The sequence below is a fragment of the Gymnoscopelus microlampas genome (assembly GCF_963454915.1).
Source record: "Gymnoscopelus microlampas genome assembly, chromosome: 4".
Classification (NCBI taxonomy): domain Eukaryota; kingdom Metazoa; phylum Chordata; class Actinopteri; order Myctophiformes; family Myctophidae; genus Gymnoscopelus; species Gymnoscopelus microlampas.
The window spans coordinates 29,729,288-29,745,499 of NC_139941.1; the positions used below are offsets into that span (position 1 = coordinate 29,729,288).

Genomic DNA, 16,212 nt, shown 5'->3' on the forward strand with positions numbered 1-16,212 from the left:
ACTCTTTGTGTTTTCTACCGGACACTCCACCGGTCATCAAATTATTGGCTTAGGAATGAGACAAAAACAAAAAAATCTCCATGAATTCAATGCTTCATGGGATGTGTAATTGATGGAAAATAAGTCATGTTTTGATGTCTTACCTCAGATACTTCCTGCACCTTACGTCCTACCTTAGGTATTTACCCCCCCCCCCCTTCTTCTTCTTCCCTTTCTCTTTTATGGAAATAACAAAATGATGTAGCTTGCCTTGCACAAAAACAACATTTCACCCACTGTTTTACACCTGTAAACGTGTGATGTGACAATAAAGTTGAGGAGAGGAGAGGAGAGGACGGGATGATTATCAGACACTTGAACAGTTTTACTAGCAATGGTAGAAGAAGAATTCCCACAGCTATACTTTCTCTTCATAACAGAGAGAAATGGAGCAGAGAGAGGGACAAATGGTGTGAAACAGAGAAGAGAGAGAGATAAAAGAACATCCAGGAGCATGTATCCATGCAGAGAAGGAGAAGGTTGTAAAAATGTCTATAAAAAAAAGAATGTGCAGAATTTTGCCTTTGCTGCATGTGCACAAAGCCATACAAAACACTGTTTATATATATACTATATATACTGAAACCCCAGCAGAGCAGATACAACAGAGCCGGCGCTAGCCGACAACGGTGGGGGGGTTATTATTTATTTTCAACGACAGCAGCTGAAATCCTTGTCCTGTCTGTCTGTCTATCAGTCCTTCCCGGTACACACAACACCACTGACCACTTTCTTAACACGCTGAGGATGGCTTGATGCCGAACGCTATTAATTAAAAAGTACCAGAAGGTTTGTTTTATTAACTGGCAGTCTTGACTGAGGGGGGTGAGATGGTCCGGTTCATGCCCCCCCCCCCCCCCCCGTGACGCCGGCCCTGAGATACAATGTCAGACAGCAGACAGAAAGACAAAGAGAGAGAGAGACAGAAAGGAAAATCGAAGGTCACAGGTTCAACCCTATATACAGTATATATATATAATAAAATTGGCTAATGGGAGGGTGGGCCGGCCGGACCACGTCACTCCGACTCACACATAGCCATCAACAAACCCGATACGCCCAAAACATAGGCAGGACCACGGCCACGTCACTCTGACTCAGACATAATCATAAACAAACCCGATAGGAGGTGTGGCGTAGGTATGAGGGCAACATAGCGGCCTGAACCTCTAGTATATAGATATACACTATAAATGTATTTGTATATTCAACCCCTGGCTCGTGACGTGTTGGGACGCTTGTGTCCCAAATTTACCTATACAGTATGTAGGCAAGGTTGTAAATCACAGTTTGGATTTTGTGGGTTAGCTTCAGCTAAGTCACCAGAGATTGGAAGGAAGAGATCTCCCTATCATTTCTCATACATTTACCAGCGTCTGTAAAGCTCTAAATCCATATCCCACAGATATAATTTTAACTGAGAGAGTGGGAGAGAGAGAAAGAGAATGAGAGAGAGAGAGAGAGAGAGAGAGAGAGACTTTACTTGCAAAGGAAATTAAGTTCAAACCATGAAGTAAGGTCACGTTATATAGTACTGTATATGAAAAAAGTACACAGTGCATTTATCTATGCCAACGCGTTATTTGCAGCTTGCTATACATGAACTTATTTTTTTTCACACTATGAAAAGAACCTTATATAGACCACAAAGTGCACTCTTCTACTTGATTCTTTAATTGTCTACGCCAGGCCGGAGGCGTGGCCGAGACTATGTTTTCGCACCTGTCCGTCCGTGCGTCAGTCTGTGTGTCCATCCGTCCGTCTGTGAGCAGCTAATCTCCGGCACCGTTGGACCGATTGGCATGAAACTGTGGATGCACACTCTCTGGAGGCCAAGGAAGAACCACTGCCCCAGGTTTTTCACATCGGCCTGTTATAGCGCCACCAGGAGGCCGATGTTTGCAAAACAAATGTTTTGATAATCCTACAGATTTTGTCCAAACATCACGCCCATCGGTACACATCATCTCTATAGTCATGTGATCAAGACGGATCTGTCCAATTTTTCACATTCCATCCTGATGCTAAGATTAAAGACGGGGTGCTGTGATTTTCAGTGATTCCCCCCCCCCCTAAAACATAATCACCAGGTATTATGGTTATACTAGGAGGAAGATTTTTTTCAAAAAAGTGTACAGAAATTGTTAAAATTATGATTTTATGTGGACACGCCTCCAGTTCATAAAGTATACCTGGTTCTCACCTTAGCACCTCCTCCACCACCTTAGCACCACCCACCTGTCCTAGTCCCTCCTCCTCATGCCCACACCTGTTGTGTTATGATAATGAGGGGGAGGGTATGTTTTTACTATGTCACTAAAGCGCTGTTTCTCTATTGGCACGTTTGACCCTCAAGGTTTCAGCCTCCAGATAGAAACACAAAATAGTCAGAGAAGACATAAAACACCATAAAACCACCACCGGGGGGCTTAATGAAGTTCTATCAACCTCATAGACACATGAAAAACAGAAAAAGTGCAAAAACATGGCACCAGCTCTTTAAGATTGGCTTCCAAAGTTTGCAGGGGTGGCCCGTTTTGAACAAAATGCCTCAAATCATGAACGCAGCATCCGAAGGCCGTAAAACATTGCTGGCCCACAATACTGTAAGCTACCTGCCCTGGCGGAGACCTGTGCTTCGAGGAGCACATTTGTCTAGTTTCTTTTGTACAGCCCAAGGTCAGTAAATGTACAGTGAAATGCAAAAATGTTCAGACATAACTCAGACATAAAAGGACACTGTAGATTTTGCTGTGCACTCAAACCACAGACACACATGCATGCACCGTGCAAACACGCACGCACCCTGTCAAAGGCATGTACAGTACTGTATGTTAAGTTCATGGTCTGTACCTGATAAGCTCCAGGTCCAGGGGTGTTGTTCTTGGGGGCTTTGAATCTGTCTTCCCTGAATGAGATCAGAGCCATCTGAGGAGAGGACTTCATACTGGGGCTGTACTGGCCTGGGCCTGACAAACACATACACACACATTGAAACATACTGTAATGATCAAGGAAATGTGTGCGTGCGTGCGTGCGTGCGTGCGTGCGTGCTTGCGTGCGTGCGTGCGTGCGTGCGTGCGTGCGTGCCAAGTTCATTGGTTCTTTCATACATGATCAGGCAAGCAGGGAGACATTGACATGCGTATGCATAAAAACACAAACAGAATCGCCCATCCATACAGATTACACGCACACACTTATAATGGGGCTTAAAATGCTGAATGGTTAAATATATTTTCCATTAACAGGACATCAGAAATGTGATCACAGGTGAAGGGACACAATGAGAAAAATAATGACAATGTTCCTTTACCTATCTACAGCATAAATGCAAATGAGATAATCGCCAAAATGACTTTGTGTGTGTGTAAGCAAGTGTGAGTGCAAGCTTGCACATGCAGACTCACACCTGTGTGTGTGTGTGTGTGTGTGTGTGTGTGTGTGTGTGTGTGTGTGTGTGTGTGTGTGTGTGTGTGTGTGTGTGTGTGTGTGTGTGTGTGTGTGTGTGTGTGTGTGTGTGTGTGTGTGTGTGTGTGTGCCTGTGCGTGTGCGTATGTCTTTGTGTGTTTGTGGGGGGGGGTTGTGTATGTGCACATGAGTGCCTGCTGCCTGTTCCTGTTCTTGTGTATGTCGGCATTGTGCATTTTGTGTGTGTGTGTGTGTGTGTGTGTGTGTGTGTGTGTGCGTGTGTGTGTGTGTGTGTGTGGTTGTGTGTGCTCGTGCTTGCCTGCCAGTACAAGAGTGTGTGTGTCGGTCGGCTGGAAAGAAACACTTTTGCAAACAGTCCAAATCTATTTATATGCAAATTGTTTTTTGGTCAAATGGTTTGGGGAGCCTTGCGGGTTGAGTCCCTCGGTGAAACAGGGCTGCTCATAAATTATCCAAATAAGTCATGAATCTATCAATTTTGAAACAACATTTTTCAATGGGAGTGTAATTGAGGTAAATATTGGGTTAGGGGCCCATAGAGATGACACTAATAGGAGCGGATCATGCTAAAAGGGTGGGGCTGTTTGGTTCAGTGCATGTTCAGCATTGTTGAGACATTCAGGGACAGCAGTTGTTAGGATTAAGAAACATATGTTGACTCTCTTACTTTTTCTTTTTTTTTTGTTACGTTTTGTTTGGATTTTAGTTTTGTTTTGCATATCGTTTCTTTCGGGCAGAAACCTTGTATCTCCATATTCCGTCTTTTAATATTTTTTCATTAGGCTTTATTGTACACGTCGTTTTATGACAGTGGTGCACACGAATAGGGAAAATAGATGTGCTAGTTTAGCGAAACTAGCACATGTTTGAAAATATTTGCCTATAATAAAATGCCACAAATATGGATGGCAGTTAGAAAGTGTTTAAGTCTGTCTGTGGGTTTTATAAATAAATGATCCCACACGATTGCTCTACATTTAACCTTTACCTGAATACAGCTTTGTTAACATGCTTCATGGGAATTGCATACTGTAGTAGACTACGCTAACTTTGTGGCAGATATTGGCCATTTCTTATAATGCCACGTGCCACCCACTTCCCAAAATGTTGGTATTGGTCAATGGTCTCTCTCTGTCTCTGTCTCTCTCTCTCTCTCTCTCGGCTGTCATACCTGGTACATGGTGGTCGTATTGTAGGAAGGAAACCTCGCGTGGGGCAGCAGAAAGGAAGCAGCTCCGTCGTTTCTTGGCTCCCTCACTCCGGGGTTCTGAGAAGGATGGTCGGCCGTAAGTCTTCTCAAATGCCTCACTCACATTGTAGCTGCTTGGAGCAGGGGTAGACTACAGAGAGATGAGATGTAGAGAAGGGTAGAGAAGAGAAGAGTGTGATAGGCATAATGCTTGTTTAAGAGTTGACACATTCTGTCCCCATTTTCTGTTCTTGGCATGGGGCAATGTTTGTTTGTGTGTTTGGGGGGCTTAACGTTAGCTTAAAATGCTGACAGTTAAATACAGAACATCATAAATGTGACCACGACTGCACACACATTGCACCTAATTACTGTTTTGTTTCACCTCATGAGGCTCATGAGCACACATGAGCACACAAACATGCACACATGTTTACGCGTGAACACGTGAGCACGTAAACAAGGAATCTCATACACACAATATTTCCACATACTTTAACCACACACCCACCAACACACCCACCCCCACACACACAACCACCCCCCCCCCCACCCACACACACATACCCACACACAGCAAAAGGGTGACCAAGCTTTTTCTGTGATTGGTCCAAAACTCTGGAACAGCCTTCCGTCCACTTTTAGGTTTGCCTTGACTGACTGTGTGTGTGTGTGTGTGTGTGTGTGTGTGTGTGTGTGTGTGTGTGTGTGTGTGTGTGTGTGTGTGTGTGTGTGTGTGTGTGTGTGTGTGTGTGTGTGTGTGTGTGTGTGTGTGTGTGTGTGTGTGTGTGTGTGTGTGTGTGTGTGTGTGTGTGTGTGTGTGTGTGTGTGTGCGTGCGTGCGTGCGTGCGTGCGTGCGTGCGTGCGTGCGTGCGTGCGTGCGTGCGTGCGTGCGTGCGTGCGTGCGTGCGTGCGTGCGTGCGTGCGTGCGTGCGTGCGTGCGTGCGTGCGTGCGTGCGTGCGTGCATGCGTGCGTGCGTGCCTGCTTGTCTGAATGGGTGAAGGTAACGTATTGTAACTTATTGCAAAGCACTTTAAAGGCGCTATAAATGCAGATTTTTTACTGTAATAAATTACCAGCACAGTATCAGACCTGCTGTGTCGGGGGTCCAGTATGATGTAGCCCCCACCCCCAAGTAGGATGCGAGAGCAAAGTGGCCAACATATTAATATGGTAACTAGAAAAAGAAACGTTTCTTCTCACCACGATGCCACCAAGACGTGGATTGGCTGTACATAACTCAATACAGGTGAATGGACGTGGTGTAGCACAGGAGGGATTCTTCAGACAACAGCAAGAAGTAAATCACAGCTGAAGTCATGATGAGAGGGAACAGTAAAATACTGTTGTTGATGTAACTCTAAGACTGTACAAGTGGAACCAAATGGGTCCATTTGGTATTTTGGTTCCATTTATACAATCTCAGAGTTAGGGGAGGGTGATGACAATGAAAATCACATCACCCAGTGGGGCGGATGGGGCGCCATCGCCAGAAATGACTCCACGAGAATTGGAGTTACTGGGGGATTTGTCTTGTCCCCGACTCTTTGAATAATTGATGGCCAAGGCTGAATATAGCTGCGAGATCCATTTATCCTGCAGATAGTAGAGCTGTCATTTACCGCCAAACTGTCATTTCCCTGCCGCTGTCCGCGCCTCTCCTCTCAGGCACCTGAACAACTTTAATCATTGCTAACCCCGGCTTTTCATTACAGACACGACGGGAGGGGGAAAAAGTGCAGAAAAGAAAAAGATGCGTGCACACGAGCACACGGACACAAGCGTGTGCACTCCTAAATGCACACTCAAAACATATTTGCGCACGTGCGCACACACAAGCACATACGCATAATATACACAGCAAGTGAGCAATTATGAATTATGAAAGGAACGATGATGAGGAAGTTTGAAGCATGATGTCATCTCGTATTGGTTTCTGAGGTTAGTCTGAAGTATATAATGCCTACAGATTCTATACACATGCACATGCATAGACATACTTACTGTACATGAAAATACAGTATATAGCATATCAGTGGTGGCCATTTTGTGGTTCCACAGATAGAAAGCCCATGAATCTTTCCCATAGAGATTTCCGAAAATATTTATATTAATTATTTAAAGCCTGGAAGTGGAACCAAGCCACTGAGGCTCCTGGTGAATTGTAACATAAAACATTTGTCAAAAAATATTTGAAGAAGGGTATTTATTAAATATAGTAGCATATAATATAATTAAATATTCACAGAAAAAAAATGTTTTATGATTCACCAGCCTGGACGGCTTGGTTCCAGGCTTAAAATAATTAATATAAATATTTTTCGGAAATCTCTATTAGAAAAATGTATGGGCTTTCTATCTGTGGAACCATAACATGGCCGCCACTGCTATGCTCTATAGCAGTGGTTTTCAACCTTTTTCGCGTCAAGGACCCCCAAATTGACAAATATTAGCCCACGGACCCCCATTTGAAAAGATATGCCAGGGACTCAACCATTTAGGTTTATTGTGGGTCCCAATCTACACTGTAGCAGTATCATCATCAGTGTTCATGTAACTCTGAGAGTGTACAAATGGAACCAAATGGACCCGTTAGGGTCCATTTGGTTCCATTTGTACACTCTCAGAGTTACAGACATATAAGGTCAATTTGGTTCCTAACTATTAATTTGGCTGGGACCCCCTCAAGGACCACTGGTTGAAAACCCCTGCTCTATAGAGTCATACAAGCATGTGCACATAGGAAAGTATACACACGTGCACAAACACGCACACACACACACACACACACACACACACACACACACACACACACACACACACACACACACACACACACACACACACACACACACACACACACACACACACACACACACACACACACACACACACAATACCTATTCTAACTGTTTTCAGCTGTCAGGGATCTCAGAACACCACGCCATATTTTTCAAAGTCTTTGACACAGTTGAAACAAACCTGCACGCACACATGCACAGGCACACGTACGCACGCACGCACGCACGCACACACACAGACACCTGTCATGGAACCCTATGGTCGATAATTATAGCTGAATATGGAGCTAACGGCTCTCAGTAGCAGCCATCACCTAATGACAGCACTCAGGTTGGCTTTAATTATACAGCACCGACATTCAGTCTCATTCGCATCTTCACACAGATGTCTCACACTTCCCAACACATGCAGAACACACATTTGCACGCACACGTACACGCACACACACACACACACACACACACACACACACACACACACACACAGACTGTCAACTACATTGCATAAGATCTACGTACATATTATCCACACATACAGGTAGGCATTGCCTGAGGTTCCTGCTATTCTTGGATAAGTGGAACTAGTTTAATATGAGTCCTCGTGGTTTTATGGGATTTCACCGCCCCCCCCCCCCCCCCCCCCCCCCTTTTCTCCCAATTTAGTAATTATGCCAATCCCCAGTTTTTCCCATCACATGTTAGTCCCTGTCACTGCTAAAGCCCTGCATTTGATGATGTGGGAGGGAGCATGTGTCTCCTCCAACACACATGAAGTCGCCAGCCGCTGACGGAGTTTCACCGGGAGGACATAACACATGCAGAGGAACACGCCATTCTTCCCAGTTCCGCGCCCCGCTGAACAGGGGCCCCAAACAACCCATAGAGGTAGTGCAGCGACAAAGATAACCCTCCCCCCGCTGGGTTCCCATATCCCACCCGCAAACATGGCCAATTGTGTTTCTTGGAACGCCCGGCCAAGCCAGATGCTCTGTGAAGGATTCAAACCCCTATTCACTGCGGTGGTGGGCAGGAACTTTACCCTGCACCACCTGGATGCCTGGATGTGCTATGGGATTTCTGTTTCCTCCTCACAACTCTCGGGTTTACATTCCCCAGCAAAACACAAAGAAGTGAAAATTTACAATAATTTCCACAATTAAGTAATCCCCGACTCCCTGCACAAATAAGGCAGACAAGGATTCGATTTTAGAAGTTCGACTGACGAACCATAGTACAGCTCTGTCCGCCATCCTTTGCCGACACTGGCATAGAATTCTCACAAAATAGCAGAGATTGAGAGAAGACAGAGAGGTTGCCCTTTAGTACGGTCGTGGAAGTATTTACATGATTTTTGGATTTATTAGTGAAAGGAGGAGAGAACGTCAATGCAAATAGCCTTGGTGAAGGCCAGCACAGCTCCACCCTCACAACACTGGTGGTCACTGGTCACTCCAGTAGGCATGCTTTTGATTTTATTTGATTTTGGTAAAAGATATTCAAGTAAAATCATTCACACTATAACTTGAAAACCAAGATAACAGATTAAAGCGTAAGGAGACAATTTCCAATGTGGTCCTGCAGCTGCACTCTTGATTTTATGTTTATCAAACTTCCTCGCAGAGGGGTTTTAATCCTGTAACGTAACGAGTTTTTAAAAGTAACATTACCCAACACTGTTTGTGACTGACATTCACAACTGTGAACTACATTCTCTACTGTAGCAAGAAGCCTATTGTCCAGGTCATTTTAGAGCATCTTTATCTTCATTCAAATAGTAAAGTCATTTTAAGGATTCTAAAAATGAATCCTGACTGACTTTTAGTATTTTGATCAAAACATTCACAAACATGAAGTAGACACTGTAAAACCATGGTACATCTGACTGGTTTAATGGCGTGTGCGTGCGTGCGTTTCGTGCGTGCATGTGATATACGGTATGTGTTATTGCAAATAGCTATGTGCTTCCTTATCTTCAGCCATAATGTTCAGATGCTCCCACAAAGCGTCTCTCCTGTTTGAGCATCTGGCGTGCGCCCTGTGCACTCCCAGAGAGCAGCTCTGAATTACCTAATGGTTCACACTGAATGCTCTGCATTTCCCAAAGATAAGAGAGTACTCCAATGCCCTTGGAATGAATTTGCGAACGCACATCTATACTCTCTTCAGTTTTTCACAACTGGGGTCAAGTGTAGCAGACTGACAAATGCACTGTAGAAGTGCCAATGGACTTGGTCAGCAAATGTTAAATAATAATACTGGTCTGCTGTATTTCTACAGAGCCTTTTCCCAAGTGCCTTACAATGTGCATTCTATTCATCCATTCATTCATCCAATTGCACACGCAGCTGATTTATCCTTCGGTGTATTGCGGTTTTCCGTGGCAAACACAGCAAATCTACAAGCCCAAACCGCGTTGCATCAGCGAAGCATTGAGGACTTGTAGATTGGCTCACATTCACGCGCGACACCGTCGTACGATGAAGTATGAACTGCTGCTTGCGGTCTCTAAGACTGACAGCTCTGTGATTTTGCGAGACCAGCTGCCGTTTAAGGTTAAATGCGCCCAGAGTCTCGCGAGAACCTTCATTTTTATTGTCGAACATTCTTTTATTTTCAATATTCGAAGGAATATTCATATTCAATATTCATTCACAGCCTTAGGACCGATGCAAATTGGGAATGCATGTCCCAACTGGTTATGCATTACCCATTGTACCCATTGTCAGAGTACCCATAGTACCCGTTTCTCTGTTTGTGTCCCTATTATGCCCATATATGGAGAAATCTGTAGCTGTCAGTCCTTGTCCCTTTTATGCCCATATATGGAGATCCCTGATGTCATCAGTATATGCTCATATATGAAATGCCCATATATGGGCATATTGGTTGGATCGGCAGTATACAAGGTACTTGGTTGGTACTTGTACTTGGCCGTTTGTTTATGGTTATGTTATCATAGTGACGTGGCCGTGGATTGTTTATGTTGTCATAGTGACGTGGCCGTGATTTGTTTATGACTGAATCAGAATGACGTCAGAGGTCTGACTGCCGGCCAGCCGGCCCAAGCCCCCAGAACCCAGTGGTTGCATTGAAGCGAAATGGACATGCTGGCCATTCGTAGGTACTGCAGCTTAAACGGACGGGGCCACTGCACAATGTACGAGCGAAAACGGTTTCGACCAATGGGCTTGACTCACGAGCTTGCGCACAAGCTTGCGCATGGGGCCGCGCACCTCTGTGACGTAAAACGCGTCACTTCTGTGACGCAGAACGTATCACAGTGGCCCCAAATAGACTACGCCCATCACACTTTTTAACCCGGAAGAAGGGGTGAATTCGCTTCATGCGCTGGGTGAGCAACTCAATGCAAGTGGATGGGAGGGGATTTCGGGTGCCCTCTCTATTATTTTTAACTCTATGGGTCGGCCCACCCGCCATCCCATTAGCCAATCTTAGGCCACCATGGTTACTCACTATGTCTTCGTGAGTAATAGGTTGTTATGGTTACCACTGTTGCTAGTCAGAATGCTCGAAACTAAGTCTGTTATGATGGACTACCAGACTGAGGTTACGAAGAAATGGAACTCCATATTTGGGCATGGCTGACTCATTGTGACGTCATCGTGATGACAGTATATGAGCGCATATAAAAAAAATCTGTGAGACATCCAGATCGATCAGAGTTCTCCAATTCGTCAGATATCTGATATCAGAGTATCTATTTCGAGACTCTTCCTTCTTTAAAAACCTCCTACTTCCACCCTAGTGAGCTTACAAGCATAGGTTTTTCCAGAATAACCTCTCAACACCTGTCAACACGATACAGGAGTCAGACTCATTACACCATACCCTGTTGACACAGACAACTCGAAGGCAACTTGGATCAACCAGAGAGAGAGAAGAGCGAAAACGAGAAGAGAGAAAATGGTAGAGGAAACACATACGAAAGAGAAATCTTCCAGTCCCAGCAGAACTCCGTCCCCATCACGGAAAATGCATAGCAGCAACGTTGGCAAAGAATCAAACGCCGCTCTTGGAAGGAGTGAGTCTCAATCTTCTCAGTCTCTGGTCTTCTCCTGTCCTGAGTGTACATATGCCTTCGCATCTCAGGTCTTCCTCTATAAACATTTGAAGTGGAGCCACAACCACGTCTACTGCCAAATGAAGCGCAATGGACAGATTACCTCAGCAGCCAGTCAGCAAATCACCAGCCAGGAACAAGGAGACACAGAACCAAGATCATCTCACAATCATCAACACTTAACCAAGACTTTAACTGAACCAGGAGAGGTACAGACACATCAGCTGACTTACACAGAAAAGAAAACCCACGTATGTAAACAGTGTGATGAGAGTTTCAATCATTTACGCCAGTTGAAGAAACACCAGCGTCTCCACACTGGAGAGAAACCTTTCCTCTGTGAACAGTGCAAAAAGAGTTTTAATCGGTTAGATAGTCTGAAGACACACCGCCAACGCATCCACACTGGAGAGACACCGTTCCACTGTCAGCAGTGTGACAAGAGTTTCAGTTGGACAGGTGACCTGACCAGACACCAGCGGATCCACATTCAACAAAAACCTTTCCTCTGTGAAACGTGTGACAAGAGTTTCATTATGTTATGTTACCTGAAGACACACCAGCGTATCCACACTGGAGAAAAACCTTACCACTGTAAACAGTGTGTCAAGGCTTTCAGTCAGTTAGGTAACCTCAAGAGACACCAGCGTCTCCACACTCCACAACTATATTCAAAGGATGAGGGTGCTTAAAGCACCAAGATGGTCTGAAACACACAACTGGACAGCCCAGATGAAAGACAAAACGGAACAAAGGGGCTCAACTATGCACACCTAGGTTGCCTCTTTATCTCCAACAGGCCGGAACAACCGGGGCGGGTAACATGTTTTCGCTCCCATGATTCTGTCTGAGTGTCTGTGAGCAGCTAATCTTGAACACCACTGGACAGATCAATGTGAAACCTTTGCACAAATCGTCCTCATGGTGGCTCTAGTTGCGAACGCGGAAGGAGGCGCGGCGAAGCCGCGCCTCCGCCCAAGTGGAGCCTACTATGAAACTCTGCTCGGCTTGTGGCTCTGTCTGTCTGTGTGTCTGCAGTATGTGTGCACTGCCTGCACTGCCTGTGTGCAACCGACAGAGTGCGCCAGAGTGCAGCTACAGTCAAAACACACACACACACACACAGTCCGTAAATACACAATATTTTCGAGCTGCGTTCGCTTCCAGCGTTCGCGCGTCTTACTTGTCTATTACAAGCTGCTTCACATTTTGGCCTATAACTCTTTAAAAAAAAACTGGATTCCTTGGATCATGACAACTTTCTATTTAGGCCCAGACTATTTTAGCCTGACAACATTTTCTACCATTTTGAGTTTTATTCAAAACATACTTTTTGCTACTACTACAGATTTTGTATTTGTACACATTCTCTCTGCATGGAGTCAAGTGATCAATATGTATTAGTCAGATTTGTTTATTGCATTCAAATTGGCTATATTGGCAGCCAACATTTGCGAGTATCTGCTCTGCACCAAATTGTAATCAAACATTGAGCAGCCTCCCATCAACGAACAGCCAAACACGATTTCACATACACCCATAGGGGGCGCCACAAAAGCTACAAATATTCTTTTTTTGTTGCAGAAACGTGATTTCTTCACAAAATTAGGCAGATAGTCGCATGAGTCATGCGACAATGACTGTCAAACAGAGGGTTTTGACACTCCATACCATTTGCCGGTAATTAGATTCACAAATTTATGGGCAGGGCCTATTTCTTACAAACAATGTCATGAACAGTGCACTTCCAAAAGCATTTTCACGTCTGGCCATAGGGCACGCCACAACTGCGAGCAGTAGCACCCGTATGTCTACAGCACGTACAGACACAGCCCTGGGTAGACAACCTGGCCTGGCGGAGATCTGCACTCCACGGAGCACACTTTTCTAGTTGATTAAGTTCTGCATTGCTGAGTGTGTGCCTGTTTTGCAGTTTAGAGCCAGCTTGTAGAGCATGCCCTCGAGGCCTGATTGTTTTGACTCGTTTCATTTTGTTAGGATCAACTTCAATTTACATTCTATTTATGTTGAACATCATCAGTGTATTTGAAAAAAAGGCAGCAAGCTAGAAGCCATGTGAAATGGCCATGACATCACACAGTGTACCAAAAAAGAGGGCACTTGCATACTGTAGTTCACAGACAAAACGTGACAATGAACAAAACAACAAACATAAACAGCATACAGCACGTACAGTATAATTTGTATGATTTACAATTGAGACAATGTACAGTATCTGCAGTGGAAATGTTATATACAATGTAATGTGTATCTTTCCCCATTTAAATATGTTTGTGGTATGTTATGAATCATGAAATATATGAAGCACAGTATGCACAGAAAGAAGCAGCCATAAAGTACTGTCAATCTGCCCATGTGACACATTTTGATTGTTATCAGTATAAGGGTATTGGAACCCTTTTGGAAGGCCAAAGGCAGCAAGGGAGGGAAATCTAAGAAATACATGTTAAATCAACATGCAAAAGAGAAAAAACATACACAAAACATAAAGCATAGTGCTCATTAATGTGATCAGAATAAAAAGGCTGTTGCAGGCAACTAAGAGTTTAATGGGCAGGGAAAACAAAGCAAGTTGCTGCCTCTTATCTTGTCATAGCCACATGATTCTCACCATGTTCTCACTAATGACCTGCTAAATATGCACATCTGACAGTTCACATACTACAAATGAACGGTGCATTTCCAGGTGGGGACAGTTATGACTAACGAACATGCATAAGACTTGAACTGTGTGTGCATGTGCGTGTGCATGTGCGTGTGCGTGTGCGTGTGCGTGTGTGTGCGTCCAAGTGTGTCTCCATTGCAAGACATTCCTGATCTGCTCATTTCTCTTGAATGTTCTCATCCACTACCACAGAATGCTGTGTTCCGACTGGTATATCGGCATATTTCACATCTCTGCATTACAATAAGTACACAAATCTCAACGTGTGTGTGTGTGTGTGTGTGTGTGTGTGTGTGTGTGTGTGTGTGTGTGTGTGTGTGTGTGTGTGTGTGTGTGTGTGTGTGTGTGTGTGTGTGTGTGTGTGTGTGTGTGTGTGTGTGTGTGTGTGTGTGTGTGTGCGTGCGTGCGTGTGTGCGTGCGTGCGTGCGTGCGTGCGTGCGTGCGTGCGTGCGTGCGTGTGTGCGAATGCAATGCACACTTTGGAACATTGGTTTAAAGCTTCTATACTGTAAGGTGACATACACATATATATGATTACTATTTTGCCTCTCTTTTAAAACTTTATATGGTTGTTCTTGAAATAGATGTAAGTCTTTTCTCCACAGTCCAGGTAAAACAAGAAAAGAAAAGAATCAGCAGTTTGGGAGCAGGTGACTGAAGATCTGTGTAACACTATAATTGGCATTTCAGGCTGCCAGACTAAATTGGAACACTTTGAGAATTATTTTAAATGTGTTTACACCTGACAAGTGGTCTGGTCTGTGCCCACTGCTAAGAGGGGCGAAGGCTACTTGATATGCCACCCCCATCCCTGCCATCACCATGGTAGCTGGTGCTTAAACGAAGAAAGAAAAATAATTAGATAAGCTTTTTTCCCCTTTTTTTCTACAGCATCTCAGTGTGCAAGTAAAATACAACAGTACACGCATACAGCACACCATTATATTTGTTTTTATCTTGTTACTTTATTGCTATTCTTTTTCTTGCTACAATGTTGAGGAGCCGGAAACAAAAAAAAACCTCTTGTGTACCTGTATGTCAAACAAATAAAATCTTGAATCTTGAAATGTCACCGGTGGACTGCTACAGTTAAGTAAAGCTCTAGTCTGCAGGATCTTGTCTGCAACAAAAAGTTATAATCAGGAGGAAAATCCTAAATCCCGGGAGATGATGCTGACGTTTGGTTGGTTTAGTTACTGTGAGGACATGATCCAAGTCCCCGCCGACCAATGTTTCAGCCATCTGTGACGTTAAAATCCTATTTAAACAAAATGTTTTATCTTCACAGGATCATCGGTAGTGCTTAATGGAAATTTGACATAATCAAGGACTGGGTGGATGGCAACAGTACACACATGAGGGATTGTTTGATTACTTGCACTATCAAAGACATACTATGTGCATTAAAAAGAAAGATCCTATTTGTGTATGTCAATCATACATGAATACATTCACAAGCGCAATTGTATTATTATTTTATTTGAGTGTTCTATATACTATTATACAACAGGTAGTTCCGACCAAGCAATCTGATTGGTTGAAATAGGATCTCTACCCGTGCTCAAACGAGCATGACAGCACACCTAATCAAAATATATATTTTTTAAAGTTGTCTAGCGCACAGCCATCTCAATGTTGGGTCTGGACTGGCTGAGTAAACAGGGACTCAGACCCCATGTATTTCCAGGATAACAGAAAGATAACACTCGCAGAAAGGTTGTTATTTTGAGAGCAAAATGCCCCACAATATGAATACATTTGTGTATGTTTTATTTTGATGGTAACTGCTGCATAATTGCAATTTTACATTTGAGGGTGGCTTTATCGTTATTATTGGCACTTAGTGATGCTTGCGATGTCATGATAACGCACACCCTCTTGTGTAATATTGCTTAAATACAACATACAAACAAATCTTAAGGAATCTTGTCTGATTTCCGCCATCTTTGTCTTGTCCTTAAGTCTGAGTGCCTTTCTTTTTAA

The 16,212-nt window shown here is 44.0% G+C and overlaps 1 protein-coding gene across 1 annotated transcript in view; it reads right to left on the reverse strand.

Annotated features, from left to right (window-relative positions):
* The window catches only part of stpg2 (sperm-tail PG-rich repeat containing 2), a gene marked incomplete at both ends in the record, with an annotated part of 62,323 nt that overhangs the window by 7,396 nt on the left and 38,715 nt on the right, over window positions 1–16,212 (reverse strand). The window contains 2 exons of the mRNA XM_084055469.1: window positions 2,893–3,008; window positions 4,643–4,811. Of these exons, the coding sequence (XP_083911595.1) occupies window positions 2,893–3,008; window positions 4,643–4,811 (285 nt within the window). The remainder of the gene's footprint in view (window positions 1–2,892; window positions 3,009–4,642; window positions 4,812–16,212) is intronic.